Source organism: Oryctolagus cuniculus, chromosome 16, assembly GCF_964237555.1.
Source record: "Oryctolagus cuniculus chromosome 16, mOryCun1.1, whole genome shotgun sequence".
Classification (NCBI taxonomy): Eukaryota; Metazoa; Chordata; class Mammalia; order Lagomorpha; family Leporidae; genus Oryctolagus; species Oryctolagus cuniculus.
The window spans coordinates 38,125,058-38,147,895 of record NC_091447.1 but is presented as its reverse complement, the minus strand read 5'-3'; the positions used below and the strand labels follow the sequence as shown (position 1 = coordinate 38,147,895).

General features: G+C 41.9%; 1 protein-coding gene across 2 annotated transcripts in view; it reads right to left on the bottom strand.

The window, feature by feature from the left end:
• COL28A1 (collagen type XXVIII alpha 1 chain) overlaps positions 1–22,838 on the bottom strand; it is a 195,040-nt gene that overhangs the window by 142,628 nt on the left and 29,574 nt on the right. For both annotated transcript variants that reach the window (XM_008261700.4, XM_051852947.2), the window contains exons 6-11: positions 22,287–22,340; positions 19,455–19,496; positions 15,226–15,252; positions 9,820–9,864; positions 4,805–4,849; positions 2,490–2,543 (exon numbers count right to left, since the gene is read on the bottom strand). In XM_008261700.4, coding sequence (XP_008259922.3) covers positions 2,490–2,543; positions 4,805–4,849; positions 9,820–9,864; positions 15,226–15,252; positions 19,455–19,496; positions 22,287–22,340 — 267 coding nt within the window. The remainder of the gene's footprint in view (positions 1–2,489; positions 2,544–4,804; positions 4,850–9,819; positions 9,865–15,225; positions 15,253–19,454; positions 19,497–22,286; positions 22,341–22,838) is intronic.

Here is a 22,838-nt window from a genome sequence, read left to right as displayed (position 1 = left end):
TCATGTATGTTTTACAATTATTTTCAGTTTTTTAAATTAAAAGTTTTATTTAAAGAGAGGCACTTAGGACATTGATCAACTCCTCAAATACTTTTGGAATAATGCCTCCTCGTTTGTGTGATTATGTTATGAAAGTCAGTACGGGCCAGCACCGCTGCTCACTAGGCTAATCTTCTGCCTGCGGCGCCGGCACCCCGGGTTCTAGTCCCGGTCGGGGTGCCGGATTCTGTCCCAGTTGCCCCTCTTCCAGGCCAGCTCTCTGCTGTGGCCCGGGGAAGGCAGTGGAGGATGGCCCAAGTGCTTGGGCCCTGAATCCACAAGGGAGACCAGGAGGAAGCACCTGGCTCCTGGCTTCGGATCAGCGTAGCGCTGGCCGTAGTGGCCATTTGGAGAGTGAATCAACGGAAGGAAGACCTTTCTCTCTGTCTTTCTCACTGTCTAACTCTGCCTGTCAAAAATAAAATAAAATAAAATAAAAATTAAAAAAAAGAAAGTCAATACGAGGGGCCAGTGCTGTGGCGTAGCAAGTAAAGCCATTGCCTGCAGTGCCTGCATCCCATATGGGTGCCGGTTCAAGTCCCTGCTGCTCCACTTCCAATCCAGCTCTCTGCTATGGCCTGGGGATGCAGTAGAATTTACCCCAAGTGCTTGGGCCCTTGCACCTGCATTTGAGACCAGGAAGAAGTTCCTGGCTCCTGGCTTTAGATCGGCCCAGTTCTGGCTGTTGTGGCAATCTGGGGAGTGAACCAGCAGATGGAAGACCTCTCTCTTGCTACCTTTGCCTCTGCATTTCTGTAACTCTGCCTTTCAAATAAAATAATTTTTTAAAAAAAGTCTAAGTATCACCAAATCCTACAGACTTTTTAAAAAGTCAATACAAATCTCTAATATATCAGAAAAATTACAGCCATCACTCCTCCCACCCAAGAAAACACTTGATTCATTACTTAATAAGTATTCATGCATTGTTAGAATTCAAAGATACATTTTATGGAGAAAAATTTAACTTTTAAAATAGCTTAAGTAGTAATTTTCCTGGCTGTACAGAGAAGTGATCACACAACAGCACCTTCTCATGGATCTGTCCCTCCCCCTGCCCACTGCCGTGGCACTGTCACTTAAGACGCACACACTGCTCCCAGCCCACCACCTCTCCACTGCCCTGGGAGCTGATGATGGGAGCTGGCTGGGCCTCTGACCTCCAGGTTCATTTCCAATATGAAAATGTTGGCCAGTATGGTCTCTAACATGCTCGGTGGCACCAATACTGTGATTCTATCCCTGTTGCAAGCTCCAGTTTTGATGCCTGATTTTGAGCCTCTTTTTCACCAATATGTGAAAACCCTCTTTGTAAGTAACAAAAGAATCCTAGAAACATGTGTATCTTGTCAAAATACATTTTTTCCTGCTGTAAGACTTCTACCTATAGCCAATGCAATTTTATCAGCATTTCTATTCTGTATTCAACAGGACCCTTTCTTTCCCCCCAGGGAGGATTAATCACAGGCGAGGACTGGAAAAGACCATTTCCCCAGATGAAGCTTAAGCAACGCCTGCGGAGAAGCCCATTCGATTTTAATTTGCCAATTAAAAGTGGCCTGGGAAATCACAGGCTGTCATTATCTCGGTAAAAATACTGTACTTGTCACTCCCTTTCCTCTCTCTGGGAAAATGAACACTCAAGCAGCCCAACTACTCCCTACAGCTGAAATTTCTTATCACCTTTGAAAGTAGGCGCTAACAAAGTCGCCTTTGCCTAGGCTCACTTGGGACAACATTCTCTGCAGTCACCGATTCCACACAGCTCTCGTCACTAAATCAGCACCATTTCTGGGATATTTACTATATTCATGAAATTTATCAAGAATTGAGAAGAATTTAAAAGGAGATTAAAAATCTAATTTTTAGCAAATTCATGGCCATTCTCCTTGGGAGAACAAGAGCCTTATAACCACAACTTGTAAAGATCCTCTTACCAGCCTCTTTGGGTTCTATTTGGCACCTATTCAACTGCTACCTTTCTGTCTTGCCTGGCTATCTGTTGAATGACATTAGAAGTCAGGACTGATGGTTGCAATTGCCTTGTAATTTTTTTAATGGCTCGACATCTGTTGGTACAGAAGTTGTAAATTCACTTTCCCTATAAATAATCCATGGAGTTGGCATCACCTGTGGGAAACAGTGATTTGAACTGCACTATTTGTTACTGCTCCTCAGTTTCCAGGAGCCATAAAATGACGAATGGTCAGGAATAAGAAAGAAATACAGCAGAGTGTAGATGATGCCTTATATCAATCATTCTCTCGAATGAGGGAATAATAAACGGAAAACCTATGGTGCTGACTTGTACTTGAACTTGATTCTGTGTACATACCTGCAGTTTATTATGTATTTCCGAAGGTGCTTCTTCACAGTCCATTGACTTCTGCCTAACAAAAGCCTGCATGGCCACAGTGCACTAGAGGAAGGTAATCAATAGGGAAAATTACCTTATTGCCTTGAAATCCCTTCGGGCCTGGATCCCCTGGAGGTCCACTGATGCCCTGTCCCAAGATAAAAACCGAGAATTAGTTCTGTGTACAAGAGTACAAAAGGATTGGAATGAACCAATCCTTTAGGATCCTGGATATTAGAAGTCAGACTATCTAACTGAGAGCTAAATTGAGATTACATCCAATTGAGAAATGGGATGAGATAAAATTCCGCGTGTCAAATAAGATGCTTCTAAAATGGCTGTTGAACTGACAGCAAATATTTTCATAAAGAGGTTTTTATTTTCTAAACCTGTATTTCCAAACTTATTCCTGTGCTGGATCCCATTTTTGAATGATTTTGAATATTCAAAGACTTCTTAAATATCTAAAGCTTATATACTTGAAAGAGTTTCCAATGACCATGTAATGATTAATTACTGCCCTTCCAGGACAACTCCAGGCCAAAGCAAAGGATTTGACAGCTAGCTAGATGTTATCTAAGAAATCTTGAATAAAATAATAATGAACACTATGAGAAACGGTGACTTGATCAGCCCTCACCCTGACTGTTGATGAGCAACTTGATATGTTATCCCTCCTAGTATTTTTTTTGTTTGTTCTACTTAATACTTTTGGTTGAATACTGTAATCAATACACAATTATTCTTAAGTGCTGAAACTTAACTGAAAGGTGATCACTGTTAAATATAAGAGTGAGAATAAGAGAGGGAAGAGATGTGCAAATCGGGACATGCTCAAGCTGACTTACCTCAAACGGTAGAGTTAGAAACATACCAGGGGATTCCAATTCAATCCCATCAAGGTGGCATGTACCAATGCCATCTCACTAGTCCCAGTGATCAATTTCTGTTCACAATTGATCATAATGATAGGACTAAGAACCAAAGGGATCACATAAACAAGACTAGTGTCTGCAAATACTAGCTGATAGAATAAAAAAGGGAGAGAATGGTCCAACATGGGAAGTGAGATACACAGCAGACCCATAGAATGGCAGATGTCCTAAACAGCACTCTGGCCTCAGAACCAGCCCTTAAGGCATATGGATCCGGCTGAAAAACCCATGAGAGTATTTCAGGCATGGAAAGCCAAGACACGCTGGAAAAAAAAAAAAAATAACCTAAATGAAAGATCTCTGTGAGTGAGATCCCAGTGGAAAGAACGGGTCATCAAAGAAGGAGGTACCTTTCTCTGAAGGGAGGAGAGAACTTCCACTTTGACCATGGCCTTGTCTAAAAATGATCAGAGTCAGTGAACTCAGGGGGCTTCCATAGCCTTGGCAGCTCATGACAAGAGCCTAGGGTGATTACTGATGCCATAAACAAGAGTGTCAATTTGTTAAGTCAACAACAGGAGTCACTGTGCACTTACTCCTCATGTAGGATCTTTGTCCTTAGTGTGCTGTACATTGAGATTTAATGCTATAACTAGTACTCAAACAGTATTTTTCACTTTATGTTTCTGTGTGGGAGCAAACTGTTAAAATCTTTACTTAATGTATGCTAAACTGATCTTCTGTATATAAAGAGAAACGAAAATGAATCTTGATGTGAATGGAAGGGGAGAGGGAGTAGGAAAGGGGAGAGTTGCGGGTGGGAGGGACGGTATGTGGGGGAAGCCATTGTAATCCATAAATCGTACTTTGGAAATTTATATTCATTAAATAAAAGTTTAAAAAAAAACAAAAAAAAGTATAATTTTCAGGAAACTGCTGGGAGTATTTGTAATTAACTCTTCATAGTCACCCTCTAGTATACCTTTAGAATCAGCAATTACTAGACTGGAAAAAAATGTGTCCAGATTATTTCCTGAAATCCATGGAACATGTATAACTTAAATAAGTGCTGTAAAGAATCATTCCATATTATAAAGTATTAACTACTGATAGTGATGGAACAACACAAATATTATAATTTAGATAAAATGCATAGGTTATTCCATCTCTCTTCCATTGGCAATGCAAAAAAGTTACCTCCTGCTTTTAACTATTTTGAATTTCTTCACCTCTCTAGACAGTAAGTTTTTTCATCTCCTCAACTACTCACCAAGCAAGCTGACTGACCTGCTGGCACCTTTTAGGAAGGGTAATTTTAGGGAGCCTGAGTTAGTTAATCAAAACATTACAAAAGTGGTGTACAAACTTGGTGCACAGTAGAATCATGGCGGCGGGGGGGGTTAAAACTATTGATGCCTGGCTCCAATCCACAGATATTCTAATTACATTGGCAGAGAGTACAAGTAGGCAAAGGGATTTCTAAAAACTATGCCGGGGACTATAATCCAGACAGCTTTGGTTGCAGACTCCTTACCTGAAGTCCTCTTGGTCCCTTCGGTCCATATGGTCCTGGAGATCCCTATGGCATAAATGGGTGGTCAGTGTCTCCAAATACCCACTGATAAACACAATGACTTTAGGAGGGAGGGAAGGAAAGCTGCTCTGGGTAATACCCAGTCTTCCATGGTTGTCCATGCAGCTCAGCCAGCAAATTGAAATTATCCCAATTAATGAGCCAATGACGGTCCACACTTGCCTTTACTAAAAAGATTCCATGCAAATATAATTTTAGATGTAAATGCTTGGCCTATAATACTGACTTTTTAAGAATATATTTATTTGAAAGGCAGATCGACAGAGAGAGAGGAAGAAGCAGAGGCATCTTCCCAAATGGTCACAATCGTCAGGGCTGGGCCAGGCTGCAGCCAGGAAGCAGGAACTCTATCCTGGTCTCCCACTTGGGTGGCAGGGGTGCAAGGATTTGAGCCATCCTGCACTGCCTTCCCAGGCACAGTAGCTGAGCGCTGAGTGAGCAGCGAAGCTGAACTGGGATGCTTGTGCGGCAGGCAGCAGCGTGACCTGCTCTGCCACAATGCCAGCCCCTATACTGACATTTTAATAAGAGTGAAAGAATTACTTCTTGATATTCCTTACAAGGCAGTCACCTTGGCAGAATGTTTTCCTCCAAAAAGATAGGGTCTGTTAAATCAGCAATTTAGTGAGTTTCTGTATCTAGATCATTAGCCTATGGAACTGAGCAAAACACTATTTATACTCGACACTCTTCTAATAGAAAACATTTCAGTATGTTACCTAACTAGGAAACTCACTTAAAATTAGTTTTACGAGAATATAATATAGTCGAGTTTCTCTCTTCCTCAATTTCAACTTTTTTTTTCTTACCAAAGTATAATCTGCTCCTTTTTGACAAATTTTGGTGATGATGAAAAGAGGTAAAGATACTATTTTAAGAATCACACAAATACTGTTAAAATTTTAACATTTTCATCCAGTTTTATTCCCAATATTTTTCTTCAAATAATTTGATCAAAATGTATATCTAGGCCGGCGCCACAGCTCACTAGGCTAATCCTCCGCCTGCTGCGCCAGCACCCCAGGTTCTAGTCCCAGTTGGGGCGCCGGATTCTGTCCCAGTTGCTCCTCTTCCAATCTGGCTCTCTGCTGTGGCCCGGGAGTGCAGTGGAGGATGGCCCAAGTGCTTGGGCCCTGCACCTGCATGGGAGACCAGGAGGAAGCACCTGGCTCCTGGCTTCGGATCGGCGCAGCACACCGGCTGTGGCAGCTATTTGGGGGGTGAACCAACGGAAGGAAGACCTTTCTCTCTGTCTCTCTCTTTCTCACTAACTCTGCCTGTCAAAAAAAAAAATGTATATCTAATTTGAAGCCCTGCTTAACCCTACATTGTCTCAGAAATATTGTTGCACATCACTGAAAACTCTTGGTAAAAAGGCTCATAGTCAAGGAGAGGGACTTATAATTTATCATTCATGTCCCACTGTTTGACATTAAAGTATTACTGATTTTTAAAATAATGAGTATCTTTGTGCACAAATCTTTCTCTAATTCTGACTCTTTTTTATGTAAACTTGCATACTTTTATAGAGTACCTCTTGTCCAACTTCTGACTCACTGCTAAGGATAGCTTCGTAGGTGAGGCTGATAAAGCAGGGATGAGAGCACATTTAAGTCTCCCTTTCTTGCTCTTCTGTGTTTCCCATGCCAATTATACAGAGAGAGGTATCTACCACGGAGTTTGATCATTGCCCATTTCTACAACTTAGTATGAGAACATACCTTCATCTTCTAGAACCTCTGTCAATATTAAGTGCAATATAGTGTTTGCTAATCTGACGGGGGAAATAGTATCTTAATGTCTTTGTTCCACTTGTCTGGTCGCTAGCATGTTGGGGTATTTTGTGCATTTATTGGTTATTTATGTCTTTTGCTGTTCTTTTTTTTCTTATAAATTTGTGTGTATTCTCATAACAAGAACACTATTTCATTGACTCTTATAAGATAAACAATTTTTTTTTCAAATGTTTACATCTCCAGCATTGGGGTATGTCTTATACTCAATCACATATTTATTTCAAAAACAGAGAGACAAACTGATCTCGCCCATTTGCTGGTTCACTCCCCCAAATGCCTGTAACAGTTGGGTCTGGGCCAGGTCAATGTCAAGAGCTAGGAACTCAATCTGGGTCCACAATGTGGATAACAAGGACACATCTACTTTATCATCACCTGCTGCCTCCCAGGGTCTGGGTTAGCAGGAAGCTGGGACTAGGAGCAGAGTCTGAGCCAGATCCAGGATGTGGGTGTCTGGAGCAGCATCCTAACCCTCCACTAAACATAGTCTCCTCTGTTGCATCTTATAATTAGCAGCGTTTCCTTTTCCTTTTTTTTTTTTTTTTTTTTTTTTTTTTTTTTTGACAGGCAGACTGGACAGTGAGAGAGAGAGACAGAGAGAAAGGTCTTCCTTTGCTGTTGGTTCACCCTCCAATGGCCGGCGCGGCCGGCGCGCTGTGGCCGGCGCACCGCGCTGATCCGATGGCAGGAGCCAGGAGCCAGGTGCTTTTCCTGGTCTCCCATCCACTGCACTCCCGGGCCACAGCAGAGAGCTGGCCTGGAAGAGGGGCAACCGGGACAGAATCCGGCGCCCCGACCGGGACTAGAACCCGGTGTGCCGGCGCCGCTAGGCGGAGGATTAGCCTATTGAGCCGCGGCGCCGGCTCCTTTTCCTTTCTCTTGACACAGAAAATGATGCCTTTAGCATTTCCTGGCATTTCAGTCGAAAAATACCATATATCGATGCTGTGTTAACAGCTTTTATTTTATGAAGTTTCCTTAGGCATTGTTTGACTTTTATTTCCGTTGTATTCTATGGCTGTCCCTTCTGTACATCCACCCTCCATTTCAATTACCCTCCAGGAGAAACTATTTGTTATCAAGTTTTCATTCTGCCCAGAGATAATTACCAAGCACACCCTGTGCAGACCTACCTCACCGTAAACTCCACAGTGGTTGAAGAGTTCTCAGTAAGTCTCAGGCTCTTTAAAGTGTTCAGTTCCATCCAAGCTGCTTCTTCTTTTTTTTTTTTTTTTAATATTCTATTTATTTATTTGAGGGGTAGAGTTTCAGAGAGAGAGAGAGAGAAAGGTCTTCCATCTGCTGGTTCACTCCCCAAATGGTCACGACAGCCAGAGCTGGGCCAATCCGAAGCCAGGAGCCAGGAGCTTCTTCTGGGTCTCCCACGTGGGCTCAGAGGCCTAAATACTTGGACCATCTTCTGCTGCTTTCCCAGGCCCTCCGTAGGGAGCTGGATTGGAAAAGGAGCAGCCAGGAGACAAACCAGCACCCATGTGGGATGCTGGCACCACAGGCAGAGGCTTAGCCTCTGTGCCAGCCTCCCATATCCCAGTTTCAATGTCATTATGTTATTCTCTTCTTTTAAACTTCTGCCTCATTTTCTCATTTTGATTCCCACCCATCATTACAATATTTGTCTTGAAAGAGTTTAGTATCTCTTGGTGGCATTTTGCTAATAACTCTAACTGTGTAGGGTGGATTTTTGGCCTAGTGGTAAAGGCACCACTTGGGTTGCCCCATCCACATTCACGTGCTGGGGGTTGAGTCCCTGCTCTGCTCCTGGTTTCAATTTCAAAATCAGGCAGTAGGTGATGGCCCAAGTACTTGGGTCCCTGCCATCCATGTGGAAGTTTTGGCTCCTGGCTTCATTGTGGCCCAAGTCCCAGCTGTTGCAGGCACTGGGGAGTTAACTGGTAGATGGAAGATCTCTGTCTCTCTTCCCACCCCTTCAAACAAAATAAATAAATTTAAACAAAAAATATTTCTTCACTAAAATGAAGCTATTTTTACCCTATATTTTGGGGGCCAGTTATTAAATCCCAGATATATTTTCCCAGTTTTTGGCCTATGAAAGAACTTTTTTAATATGTTTAATGTTGTTTCCAGTCTTAGTACTATTTCATATTTGTTTTTTAACTAAACGTAAAAAAAAATGTCTGTTTCTTGTTGCACTTTCAAAATTTCAAGCATTATTTATGATTATTTCATTAACTTATTTAAGATTTCACTGGTTGGATTATTCTTCTTAATGTAACATTGAGTAGACCTAGCCTCACAGGTTAGGATGACACAAACCAAGATCTTAATGGTCCATAAGAAAGGTATGTGAGGACTCCATTAACTAGGTTAGGTATTGCTTTGTTTGGTACCTCATCTTTCACAGATGTGAAAATCCAGCCACTGACTTTCCAATCCTAATAGTGAGACCCACAAAATTCATCCCAATAAGAAAACAGCCCAAAGCTGATCACAGCTGTTAGCATTTTTTAAAGATTTATTTATTTATTTGAAAGGCAAAGATAGAGATAGAGAAAGAGAGAGAGTGAGAAACATCTTCCATCCCCTGTTCACTCCCCAAATGTCTGCAATGGCTGGAGCTGGGCCAGGCCAAAGCCAGGAGCCAAGAGCTTCTTCTGGGTCTCCCATGTGGGTGCAGGGGCCCAACTACTTGGGCCATCCTCTGCTGCTTCCCCAGGTGCATTAGCAGGGAGCTGGGTTGGAAGTGGAGCAGCCACGACCTGAAAGGGTGCCCACCTGGGATGCCAGCGCTGCAGGCAGCGGCTTCACCTTCTACAGTCAGCGTTCGCATTTTAGAAACGCGTTCCTGTAGGTGGGGGTGAGACCAGCAGTTACGACACCCAAGTCCCACAGCAGAGTAGCTGGGTCCAACTTCCAGGTCTGGTTCCCGGCTCCAGCTTCCTGCCAGTGCAGACCCTGGGAAGCAGCAGTGATGGCTCAAGTCATTGGTTTTTGCCACCCAGGTGGGAGACCTGAATTGCTTTCCTAACTTCTAACTTCTGCCCCATCTGGCTGGCTTTTACAGGCATCTAGGGAGTAAACCAGCAGACGGGAGAACTCTCCCCATCCTCCACCCTACCCCTCCCTCCCTCTCTCCTTTCCTCAAATAAATACATACATAATTTTTTAAATGTTCCTTACTTTGTCACCTTTTATTCCTGGTTTACCACATTCTCCACGTTCACCCTAAAAAATAAATGAGAAAATTTGTTAGGACTCTTTTTTTTTTAACATTACCATTAACTTATCACACAAGCATTGTTAATTTTTACACAGTTTTAACCTCAATGTTGTGAGTTGAATGGGCACTGAACTTGAAAATTTCTACCTATCAGTCACCCTTACCTGACAGGAACAAATCAGTGATGCCACCAAATGAGATTTGACATTTTCAAGCAAAGGATGAAATAACAGGAAAGAAACTGAACATCTACCACATATTAGATAACTTTTGTCGATGTGATTTACTGATAGCCCAATGAGATCAGCTTCACAATTCTTATTGTAATTGAGAAAATTGAAATTCGGTGAAATGACTTCCCCGGATCACACATCTAGTAAGTGGAAGGATTAGGTCTGAACCCAGCTCTACTCTAACTCAGAGTCCCCGTTTCCACAACACTCGGCTCCAGTGTGTCAACGTTGGCCAATTACTAGCATCTGCTGAGAGAAGTGCGGAAGGAAGGTTCTGGGACAAATCTGTGTGATGGAGTGGAGGGGAGGGGAGGGGGGAGGGGAAGGTAGAGGGCGAGGGGAGGGGAGAGGAGAGGGGGAGAGGGGAAGGTAGAGGGCGAGGGGAGAGGAGGGGAGAGGAGAGGGGGAATGGAGGGGAGGAGAGGGGGAATGGAGGGGAGAGGAGGAGAGGGGGGATGGAGAGGAGGGGAGGGGAGGGTGCCATCAGGCTTCCACAAGGTCTGTGCGGTGGGAAAGTGTGGGCTCCGTGCCAAGCACCTTACATAGGGTCCATGATCAAGCTCTACTCATTTATCTGCCTTTGACTATTACTGGAAGAAAAACTCTAACATTTGAATCATGTTTAGAGTTTAGAAAGACAACATTTTACACTTATTTCAGTTACCTTGACATGAACCATCTGAGATAGATATTATTAACCCGGTCTCACAGACTGAAAAATTGTGGTTCAGAGAGGTTATGAGGGATATTCAGAAAGTTCATGGAAAACAGACACTATGAAAAAACTATGCATAGTTTTTGTACCAAAGTAAACTTTTCAATCCACTTTCCACAAACTTTTTGAAGGCTCTTTGTAAATACCCAGTGGAATATAATTCAGCATATAGGAAGGGAATTTTGTCATTTGTGGCACCATGGGTGAACCCGGAGGCCATTACGTTAAGTGAAACAAACCAAGCACAGAGAGAAATCTCATTTATAAATGGAGCCCCAAAAGGCTGAAGTCATAGATTCAGGAGAATGAGGGTCACCAGAGGTAGCAGGTGGGAGGCTGGGCAGATGTTGCTAGATACAAAACTTCATTAGATGGGCACAATAAACTCAAGAGATCTATTGTACAACACAGGGACTAATAATAGTTTATATTCTTGAAAGACACTGATAGAGTGATTATATGCTCTAAACATACACACACAAATGACAGGTATGTGAGATGCAGGATGTTAATTAGTTTGATTTAGGCATCTCACAGTGTGTTCATATTTGAAAACATCGTGTTATACATGATAAATACATGCAATTTTTGTTAATTAAAAGTTTATAAGGAGCTGGTGTTATGGCACAGCAGGTAAAGCTGCCGCCTTTAATGCCAGCATCCCGTGTGGGCGCCAGTTAGTAGCCCAGCTGCTCCACTTCCATTCCAACTCCCTGCTAATGGCCTTCAAAAAACAATGGAAGACACCCAAGTGCCTGGGCCCCTGCACCCACGTGGGAGACCTGAAAGAAGCTCCTGGCTCCAGGCTTTGGCCTGTCCCAGCCCTGGCCATTGCGGCCACCTGGGGAGTGAACTGGCAGTGGAAGATCTCTCCCTCTCTCTCTCTCTTTCTCCCTCTCTGCTAACTCTGACTTTCAAATAAATAAATAAATATTTTTAAAAAGCAACTTTTTAAAGAAAAGTTTTTTTTAAATAAATATCTTTTTTTAAATGATAGTTTTCTCAAGTAGAATGAGAATGGAGACCTGAGTACAAGACCATTATAACAGATGTTCAAGACTTCTAATAGTTAAACTAAAGCATAATAGTCGACTAGAAAAATTATTTGTCTTACCATTATAATACCATCTTATTTATAAATCACTTTAGACATTTCAAAATGCTTTTATGTATGTATTTATTCTGAGTCCCAAATCAATTCTTATTTTTATGATAAGTAAATCCAATTGGAGAGTTAAATGATTTACCTAAATGTATATGGTAGTCAATGGCTCCCTGTCTGGTGCCCTCAGTACCAATTCCTGCTTCTGCCTTATCTCTAAGCTGATCTTGGGCATGCTGCTCTATACAACGATATAAGAACACTGCACTAGCATAGAAATCAATGCATTACTTCCTTCACTGTGGAAGTCTTGCTATGAAAAATAAATGTCAGCTGCACTTAACAGCATAGCTGGAATAAGTGGATTTACAATCTGCTGCAAGCTTATCTCAGATTGCAGAACAGCAACTGTCAACAGCCTGCCAGCCAGCCCGATGACCACACCTTCACCAGCGCTGCCCTCGGGAAGGAAACCACAACTCTAACCACCACTTACGCAGGCCAAGTGTGTGCCAGACCTTTGCATTATTGCTGGGCCCCACAACCAGCTTGCAAAAGGTGAACTATATAGATAGAGAGATAGAATAGATGAGTAGGTTGATAGAAGGATGGATGGATGGATGGATGGATAGATCTCTAATAGATAAGGAATCTAAGGCTCAGAGAGATTGAGTAGCTTTCCCATGACTACAAGTTTATGTTTGTTAGATCCCCAAGTTCAAGTTCTCACCAGTTACCCATAGCTGAACGCACCGTCATGGGCAGCAAGTCACTTCCCACTAACCTGACACTTCACCGAGAATACTATCTAGGCTGTTGCTGACACAGAGAGCAGGAAAGAAGGAGGGGCAGTTCTTCAGAACCAGCTATGCCTCTGTTCAAAAGCAATCTGTTCTCCCTCATCATTCTGTGAGTCAAACTGACCCAGGAAAAACTGACCTTTCCCATAGAACAAGTTGAACATTTATTTCTGAATGCAAATGGAAAATCACTCTTAAGGACTCAATTAGAAAGCAATTAATTTGCTAATGTTGGATGGGAATAAAATGAGTCAACCACCAAAATATCAAATAGAAAGCACCATAAATACACTCAAAATTCTTTTGGCCAGAATTCACATTCCATTTGTCCAGACAGATTTGTTAGCTATAGGGTCCTGAGGAACAGCATTTGTTTTGGGGGCAGATTTCCATCAATGAAAATATTGTACTCATGCTATTTGCCTCTGAAAGGCGTTTTTCCTTTTTGGTGGGCCCATTAATCCCTGAGGAATGGCCACAGTTGCATAGTTCCAGAGACCAAGTCCTTAGAAGGCCAGGAACAGATTAGCACTGTTCCCAGTCTCTGACTTCTGATGCCGTTTGCTTCTGCTGAAATTCTGCTGTGAATGCTGATGCTTCAGGTCACTTTGCTCTGAGAGCTTCTTTTTTCCAAGCAAGAACTCTTCCAAAGAATCTGTAATTCTCCAGAAGCTTAGGTGAATATTTTTAAAAACATACATGAGGGTACTTCTAACAGTTCATGAGAAATGGAATGAAAAGATAACTTTACTGGGGCCTCTGCCTGTGATGCTGGCATCCAATACGGGGGCACCCGTTTCAGTCTCAGCTGTTCTGCTTCCCATCCAGCTCTCTGCTAATGCACCTGGAAAGGTATTTGGTCCCCTGCCCCCAACATAGGAGACCCAATGAAGTTCTGGGCTATTGGCTTTACAGCCATCTGGGGAGTGGACCAATGGATAGAAGAGTTTGTTCTCTCTCTGTCTCTCCATCTCTCTCTCTCTCTCATCCTGCCTTTCAAATACATAAAATGTTTTTTAAAAAATGTAAGATCAGTTTATTTTGGTAACAAAAATGGAAGTCCATGCAGTTTCTTTATAATGCATAATTCCATCGACTTTTTGGAGACCCTTCAAATACATGGATTTCAAAAAAAAAATTGTGGGATGTGAGGGCGATCTGGTTGCGACATCCGTCACCTCATTGATCACCAGGGTTGATTCGGCTGATCTGGCTGGCCAGGCAGGAGTCCCCTTCCTCCCTCACCATTCCATGTGCGTCCCTCCCGAAGCGGCGCTCGGTAGAAGAGGACGACCTTCCCCGCTAGAGGAGGACCGGTCTTCAGTCAAGGATATACGAGTAGCTGCGCTCCCCTGCTAGAACCTCCAAACAAGCTCTCAAAATAATTGTGTACCTATAGAAGCTTATATTTTAATTCCATTTCCCATGAACATTTTGAAGAACAATCATCTATAAATGTCCCTATTGTTGACAACTAGCTTATTGTGGAATTCAAGATGGGGCAAGGGGTCATCCAAAATTATCACCAACTACAGAGAATTTTACAATCTTGACATTTTTTAACTTTCCCATAAGAATATTTGTTCCTTGCCCCTTCATGATACCCCTTACATTTACAGACCAGCAAATAGTTTTTCATTCATTGTCCACCCTCTAAATCTGTCAGGTTTATATCAATCCAGTTCTACATGGATGAAGAAGTAGACACTCTGAATTCCTATGACAACTAAATGCAAAATCATGTGAATTTTTACCTCTTCCCCTCCTAGGGATGTATTTAGAGAACTGTGTGCAGGTTCACAGGTTCACCCCTAATATTTGCAGAGCTAAGGGAAAGAAGAACAAGTAGAGGCCCATATACTACATGTCTAACTGGTTGGAGGCTATAAATCAGACTCATAAACTAATACTCTTCTGATTTCCTTTCTTGGCAAATGGATCTTCAAATGGAATAACAAATTAGGGGATTTCTCAGAAGTTGGTGGCAGACCAAGCCCTTGCCCATGGCCTGCAGCCATGGGCTACTCTTGCCTTTTGTTTGCTTGCTTGCAAATGTTACCCCTCTCACCTGCAAACTTTACTCAGATGCCTAATTCCCTGGAGTCATTGGTTCTTTCCTGATTAGCCAGGCTAAATCCCCAGGTTCCCTGGAAGAGGATTTAGTGCCTAGGTTGTCATGGGGGGAGAGGGGAGGGCAGGTGTTAAATCCCAGGGAACAACATACTCATGGTATCCCAGCATCTGCTTGCATTGATGCTAAACTGGGGTCTCTATTGAAAGTATTCATGTTCCAGAGCTGAGAGAGGCTGGATTCTAATCTCAGGAATCCTAGAGTGCTTCCACTCCTAACAAGACACACTTATATCTTCAAGTTCCATTATGACATTAGCAAAGTTAAGGGTGCACTTAGGAATGAAGATATCTTAGACAAAAACAATTTTACCAAATTCATAAGCATACTTATGTTCCTACTTTTCTTTCTGAAATTTCAACCTATATGTTGTTAACCAACTTACCTTGTCACCTTTGTACCCAGGAAGTCCCTAATTAGAAAAAAGAACAAAAGTAAAATGTGATATTACCAGGCACAGTTAGAGAAAGTATTAGATGTTTTTCACTTCTAAGGTATAACAAAAACACATCTGTACAATCTTGGATAATAAGATCATATAAACGTAAGGTATTTCATTGTTCTTTGTGCTTGGCAAATGTACATTTACTAGGGAGAAGAAAAGAACCTAATTTTTCTTTATTACTTTCTATTTTCAGTCCCAGGTATTTTTTTCAACCCAATTCTTTCCCTTTTGGCCCCAAACAGAGGACAGAATGTCCCTTGAAAGCCATTGTCAAAGCAACCACATTTAAGGGTCCTTTCAAAGTTGTTTTAAACCATGAACTGTGGCAGCAGAGACTGTTTCACAGAATTTTCTTAGAGAAATTGGTTTGAACATGAGCTGAGCTAATGACCTTTAAAATGTACACAAACATCTGTATCACTTAGGGTCCTCCTTTCAAATTTGGTCAGGAATCTATAATATCAAGGAAATGAATGGGTCCTTTATCAACACTAATGAGACAGCGACCTTTATGTTATTGTCTTTTATCTCCCACTTAATAAGGGGGCCCACACCTCTGCTGTCTTCAGAGCCATTTGGGGGATCCTGCACAGCTCCCCCTGCTGTGTTTCTTCCCAAAGCCCTCTAAGTAATACAACATCCAATGTTCCAAAGGACTGAGGGATCAACCAACTCTAAGCCACAGCAAGTCTTCTTCAACTGTGATTGCACATTTTCCCCATACAACTGTATTCTCAAGTATGAAAACAGAATTGCAACACATAAAGTGAGTTGGTGAAAGCAATGGAATAAGCAAGCCATTGCTGCAGTTACAGGTAAGGGCAACTGCACAAGGTTGTCCTGTGCATGGATTTTCTTTTCATTCTTATTTTTTTTTTTTTAATCAGAAGAGGCCATCATGAAAGGAAGAGCCCTTCTCTGCTGATGAGTGCTCACTGAACAGAAGATGAACCCTGAATCAGTGAAGTCGGACCTCTGTTAAAACAATCACAGCTAAAGTGTAGAGAGCGCCAGGACATCCAATCTCGGGAATTTTAGGGCATACTCTGCCCCTTAAAACACACAACTATGTTTAAGCTTCTCTAATTACTTTTTCTTTTTTAATTTATTTGACAGGTAGAGTTATAGACAGTGAGAGAAAGAGACACAGAGAGAATGGTCTTCCTTCCGTTGGTTCACCCCCCAAATAGCCGCTATGGTCGGCACTGCGCCAATCCGAAGCCAGGAGCCAAGTACCCCCTCCTGGTCTCCCATGCGGGTGCAGGGCCCAAGCACCCGGGCCATCCTCCACTGCCCTCCCGGGCCACAGCAGAGAGCTGGACTGGAAGAGGAGCAACCGGGACTAGAACCCGGTGTCTGTATAGGATACCGGCGCCACAGGCAGAGGATTAACCAAGTGAGCCACAGCGCCGGCCCCCCTTCTCTAATTACTTTGTATTAAACTATTAAGTTTGTATTTTCAAAGAAGCCAACTGTAGTTTAATAAAAACAAAGATATATTACTTTTTATATTACTTTCTTCCTTTCCTACTCTTTCTGAAATCGCTGGTAAGGTTACTGTTTGGCTGCTATCAACTCTTTCTTCTCTCTTTCTTTCAGTGCTTCTTAATTACTAGTTTTAAAACATTTAGGAATGGCATATGGCCAAGCCATTAAGATGTCGGGTTAAGGTGAACTGGGTCTCATCCTGCGTTTGATACCCACTCTGCGTCCTAACTCCAGCTTCCTGCTAATGTGGACCCTGTAAGGCAGAGCTGATGGCTTAAGAACCGGGTTCCTGCTACTCACGTGGGAGATCTGGAATGATTTATGAGCTCCCAGCACCCAGCTTCAGCCTCCCCTCAGCCGCAGCTGTTGCAGGCATTTGGGAAATGAACCAGCAGATGGGAGGAGCATCTCTCCTCTCCTTTTCCCTCTTCCCCCCACCCCTCCTCCAAGTAAAAAAATGATTTTAAAGCATCCAAAATTGTACTCATCAGTCTTTGACATTCTCCTATTTCTAGTAACGGCACAATGACAAATCAGAGTCAAAATGTTACAATCGTCTTCATTTTCTTTCTTTTACTTACCTGTTGTATTTTTCATCTCATTTGTGTAAGATTCCCCAACAACTTCCCACCTTACTTGGTTGAAATCCGCTCTTCTTACCCTTGTCTACTAGGACTCACGTGATCCAACCCCTGCCTACTTCTGTAGCCTCATCCTCCACCATGCTTCATTAGCAGGTCCTGCTTTTCTATTTCTCATGCCTGCCAAGTTTGTTCTCACCTTAGGACCCTTGTATCTGCCACTCCTTCCACCTAGCACACCTCACTACCTTGTTCACACCTTCATAACACTTCTCACTGCCTGAAATGAGGCATCTTTGTCTGCTTATTGTATCCCCTGCATGGCTCATTCCTATTTCCTAGCTCTAAAAGAAACGCCAGTGCTCAGCGAATGTTCAGTCAATATTTGCTGCATACATGACCTAACTACCACACGTCATCATTCTCTCCCCTTCCCAAATTCTCATCATGTTCCCTTCTGCCTTTTTTTCCCCTCACTGTAGCTCAATGCTGTCTAACACAATAGAACCAGAAATGCAAGCCACATATATAATTAAAATGTTCTCATAACCACATTTAAAAGAGCAAAGAAGTGAAATCAATTTTAATAATATATTCTGGTATCCCAATAGGTTCAAAAAACTGTCACTTCAGCAGTTGATTGAATTTTATCTTTAAAAAAATGAGATAAAAATCTCACGGATAAATTTCATTAAAAATTTATCAATGATATATTTTATATCCTTTCATTTGTACAAAGTCTTTAAACTTCAGTGTGTATTTTTGCTCCCACAGCTCATTTCGGTTCAGACCAGCTGGGTTCCCAGTGCCCCACAGCCACATATGGCCAGCGGCTTTCCTGTTACGGACAGAGAAGGTCTTGTCAATTCCTGCCACCTCTCATGCTGTCTGCAGCTTCACACATGCTTCTAAGCAATGCTTTTTCCTTGCTCCAATGTCAGACTCTCTTTTGGAGCCTTCGAGCACTTTACCCAGAATCTCAGGGGCTTCCCACTATCCAACAAAGCACGGATTTTGCAGCCAGACTTGAGCATGAATTGTGACCTCAGCCCTTCCTGCAGACCGTGGCTGATGCTGTCTCTTCAGGTACCCTATCTCATCAGTCCCCAAGCCAGAGCCTCCACCGCCCTTGCCTCTCAGGGCGTCCTGTCCATCAGGAGTGCCTGCTGCTCCCCCATCCTGCTCCATCCCTGTACTTCTTCAGGGGTCATCCCACAAAACCTAACCTGGTAGCTCTGATCTCGCCTGAATGCCCGAATGTCTGAATGCCAATATTTTGCTCAGGCCTTTTTCACAATATTTAGACTTTTTTATAGCTGCTTGGGATATCTTATCTCTCCTGAGATAACACACTTTTAAAAGCTGTAAGTGGAATTAGCTTTATTTTCATGTACTAGTATACTTTATATGTGGATGATACCTAAGAGATGTTTCTTGAATGAATAACACAATGTTCTGAATCAATTTCTATTGGCATTACCAAGTTTTCTATGAGATATTTTCACTAAATGGATTAAAAACGCCAAGAGAACAACTTTTTCAATCTCTGTCTCAGACAGGGCTCGCATTGACAGGGATGGCAGAGAAGGGCAACATAACGTGCCTCCATTTCATTCCCTGTATGCTTCTCTGCTATTCTCCACATTTGCCGCAGCACCCACAGAGATGCAAAATGCAAAATGTGCTATAATTATTTCCCAAGAAATCTCTTCTGTCTTCTAATTTGCGAGATTAGAAATCAACCAGAATGATAAATTCTACTTTGTCTGTAGAATTAGATTACAAATGACTATGCTCGTGGAATTCTAATTTTCACCACACATAAAATATAAGAAAACACATAAAAACAGCTTTCCCCATCTGAGCCCTTCAAAAATGCCTAATTAAGCATCAGGGAACATCACGTGTTGAACACCCCTTATCCCATCATCAGTCCTGTTGAGCAAGGTAGTGTATCACCACATTTCCACTTCTCAGATTCTATCTGGCTGCTGGAGCCATCAAGAGCACAGGTGGATATAAGTCATTTCTGCCCTCCCGGGGTCAGAATGGTCAATCAGACTCTGAATACCTGGGATCCCATTCTAGTTGTATACGTACCCTTGGCCCTTGTTCTCCAGTTTCACCTTTTTGAGCATCACCCTATGACAAACAAAAAAAAAAACTCAGTCAGAATCCAACAGCCCTGCAAAGTGACTGCTCAGTAAAATGTGTTCTTCGGAGGCCCCATGTTAATAGGGTAATCCAACTTAGGGAAACATCAATAGCCGTGACATTGACATTTCCACCTTACAACAGGGAGCAATGGCAGCTCAGATAGACTTGGCCCACTGGAGTGAAGCCAGAGGTGTGGGGGCAGAACCCAGGTCCATTTCAGAGCTCAGACTGCATCCTGCGTGGGCAGCACACTTCGCATGGACTTCACTTGGAGTAGCTGTTTGGGCACGTTTCCAAGGGGCTGAGGAACAGTCCCCAAAATGTCCTAAAGAATGACTGCTTGATTTCAGCAAGACTTAGAAAAATTATTGTGGGGCACAAAATTGCACACTAAATAAATGAAATATGAACATCAGCTTATGACAGGTATCAACACAACAAAAAGAAAAAGGCCTCATGGCATCAACACAGACTTGCCTGAGAGGAGTGACCGTACAGTTGTATATGTGTGTGTATGCTGCAGAGCTACCAAAGATGCTATGACAAGCAAAAATCCTCTCATGCAGATAACTGAATATATTGTTCAGAATCTCCTGAAAACACTCTCAGAAATAAGGCTATCAAGTAAAAATTTTGAGTATTTGAATGTTTGAATGACTTCTACCTATTGACTAATTGCTTTCAAAATACATGTGCCAAATTACCTTTGCAAGGAAGAACAAACCAGTTTCACCAATACATTGCTATCACTGGTTATTAGTATTTTAGCTTTATTGCCTTAGTTACTATAAGAAAAAAATTTTAAAGTTCAAAACACATACATACACACACACACACACACCAAACTTTGTGGACTAAAAAACCGTCCCCCCCCCCCGCCCCCCAAAAAAATAATCCTCTGGATTCCAAAGTTTCAAAAATGTAAATAATTAGTGTTAAAAGGGGATCCTGTCTTGACTTTCACTATCTAAAGAAAGCAAATTCAGGGCCTGGAATTGTGGCATAGCAGGTAAAGCAATGCTGGCAACTCATATAGGTACCAATTCATTGCTAATTCAGTTCTGGCTGCTGTACTTCCAATCCAGCTTCTTGCTAATACCCTAGGAAAAGCAGAAGATAGCCCAAATACTTGGGCCCTTGCATCCATATGGGAGACCTGGAAGAAGCTCCTTGGTTTCTGGCTTCAGAATGGCACAACTCTGGCTGTCGTGGCTACTTGGGGAGTGAACCAAAAGATTGAAAATCTCAGATCTCTCTCTGTAACTCTGCCTTTCAAATAAATAAATAAATAAATAAATAAATCTTTTTTAAAAGAGAAAGCAAATGAATTTCTATTTCTTCCTTTACTAGCTTTACTTGACCTCTTGAAATTGTTTCCTTTGTAATTATCAGAGACTTGATATTCCCTCATCTATTTTATAAGGTTTTACATTCAATAGCATTTAACTGGTGATCCATTATATTTGATGTAAATATTTACTAGATATTTTTCTTTTTTTAATGATTATTTCTTTTCTTTTTTAAAAAAGATTTATCTTATTAATTTGAAAGGCAGAGTTACAGAGAGAGAGACAGAGAGGTCTTCCATCCTGGTTTACTCCCCAAATGGCTGCAACAGCCAGGGCTGGGCCAAGCCAAAGCCAGGAGCCTGGAGCCTGGAGCCAGGAGCCAGGAGCTTCCTTGGGGTCTCTCATGTGGGCACAAGAATCCAAGCCCTTGGGCCATCCCCTACTGCTTTCCCAAGTGCATTAGCAGGGAGCTGGATTGGAAGCAGGGCAGTCAAGACTCCAACTGGTGCTCTATGCAACAACCTCTAATAATTATTTCTTATTGTAAAAATTTTGTCTCACATTGGTTTGTGCCCTGGCTGCTCCACTATGCAGGACCCTGCTAAAGACCTGGGAAAGCAGTGGAGGATGGCCCAAGTGCATGGGCCCCTGCTCCCATGGGAGGCCGATGAAGCTCCTGGTTCTGGCTCCTAATTGGCTCAGCCCTAGCCATTGTGGCCATCTGGAGAGTGAACAAGTACACGAAGGTCGGTCAGTCACTCTCTCTCTTTCTCTTCCTCTCTCTGTGTAACTCTTTCAAGTAAATAAAAAATCTTTTAAGAAATATAAAAAAGCAAGTGCTAATGTCCATTCAATGTGAAAATACATTACAAGTTCATGAAACATTGTCTTAATTGATTTGGGCCACTATCATTTAAGTACAAGTTCTATTTATTCAATATCCCAAGGTTTCCTAAACTTACTGATGAAAATGTTCATGTAATTCAGAATTTGTAACTGCAAGCTAACACAAGATAGATAATATTGGAGAGCTACATCTTGTGTTTCTCACAAAATATCAGATTTTTGCTCATTCTATTTGTTTTATTAGTTCTGTACTTTAAATAAATCTAAGAAGTAGATACATTGGATTAAAAAAAAAAAGCTGTTTAAGCCCTTGTCTCAAATGTTGAGAAACAATTTTTTATTTTTCATACTATTTGTCAAACTCTTTGTTTAGTGAAGGGTTAATCATGTGTATAAAGTTAATTGAAAATAGAGCTTTGTAAAAAGTAAGAATGAGAATAGAAAAGGGAAGAGGAAGAAGGGTAGGAATGCAGGCAGGAGGGTGGGTAGGGTGGGAAGAATCACTGTGTTCCTAAATTTGTACATATGAAGTGCATGAAGTTTGCATACCTTAAATAAAAGGTTTCTAGGTATAAATACATACATACATACATATATACACACAAAAAGCAAGTTTAAAAAAAGCTGTTTATTCATTTACCGGGTTTCCTTTTGGTCCTCGCTCACCTTTGACACCTGGGTTTCCATGTGTACCCTGAAGGCAAAGAGAAAGAAAAAGATCATTGTGAATTGGTGTTCTATTAGTTCCTGATACTTTCTAATAATTTCTAATTATCCATATTGCATAAAATGAAAGAAAACTGGAAAACCTTTACCTGCCAAGTAAATTCAACTCCTTTTGTCCCTTTATTACACAAGGAAAACTGCACTGTCTTGAATAGACAGATTTTCTAAATTTGCTTAAGTGAATATAATGCTTCCCTTTCCCATCAGCTACTGCTTCCCTAAGCAGTTACTTCTCAGGAACTTTGCAAACAAAATCTGACATCGAGGGGGCAACCTCAAATGATGAGAGAAGGGAGCTCTTCAATCCTGTTCCACAAAGGCAAGACCTGTTCTCAAGTCATCAAAAAAGGTTGCTTTCCTGGGAACTGATTTTGGAAAGTCTTCAATAACTGTTAAATATCATGTTTCTATGGCTTATCCTTATTAAAACACAACATTAGTAAGTGAATGAACTTATCAGATTAGC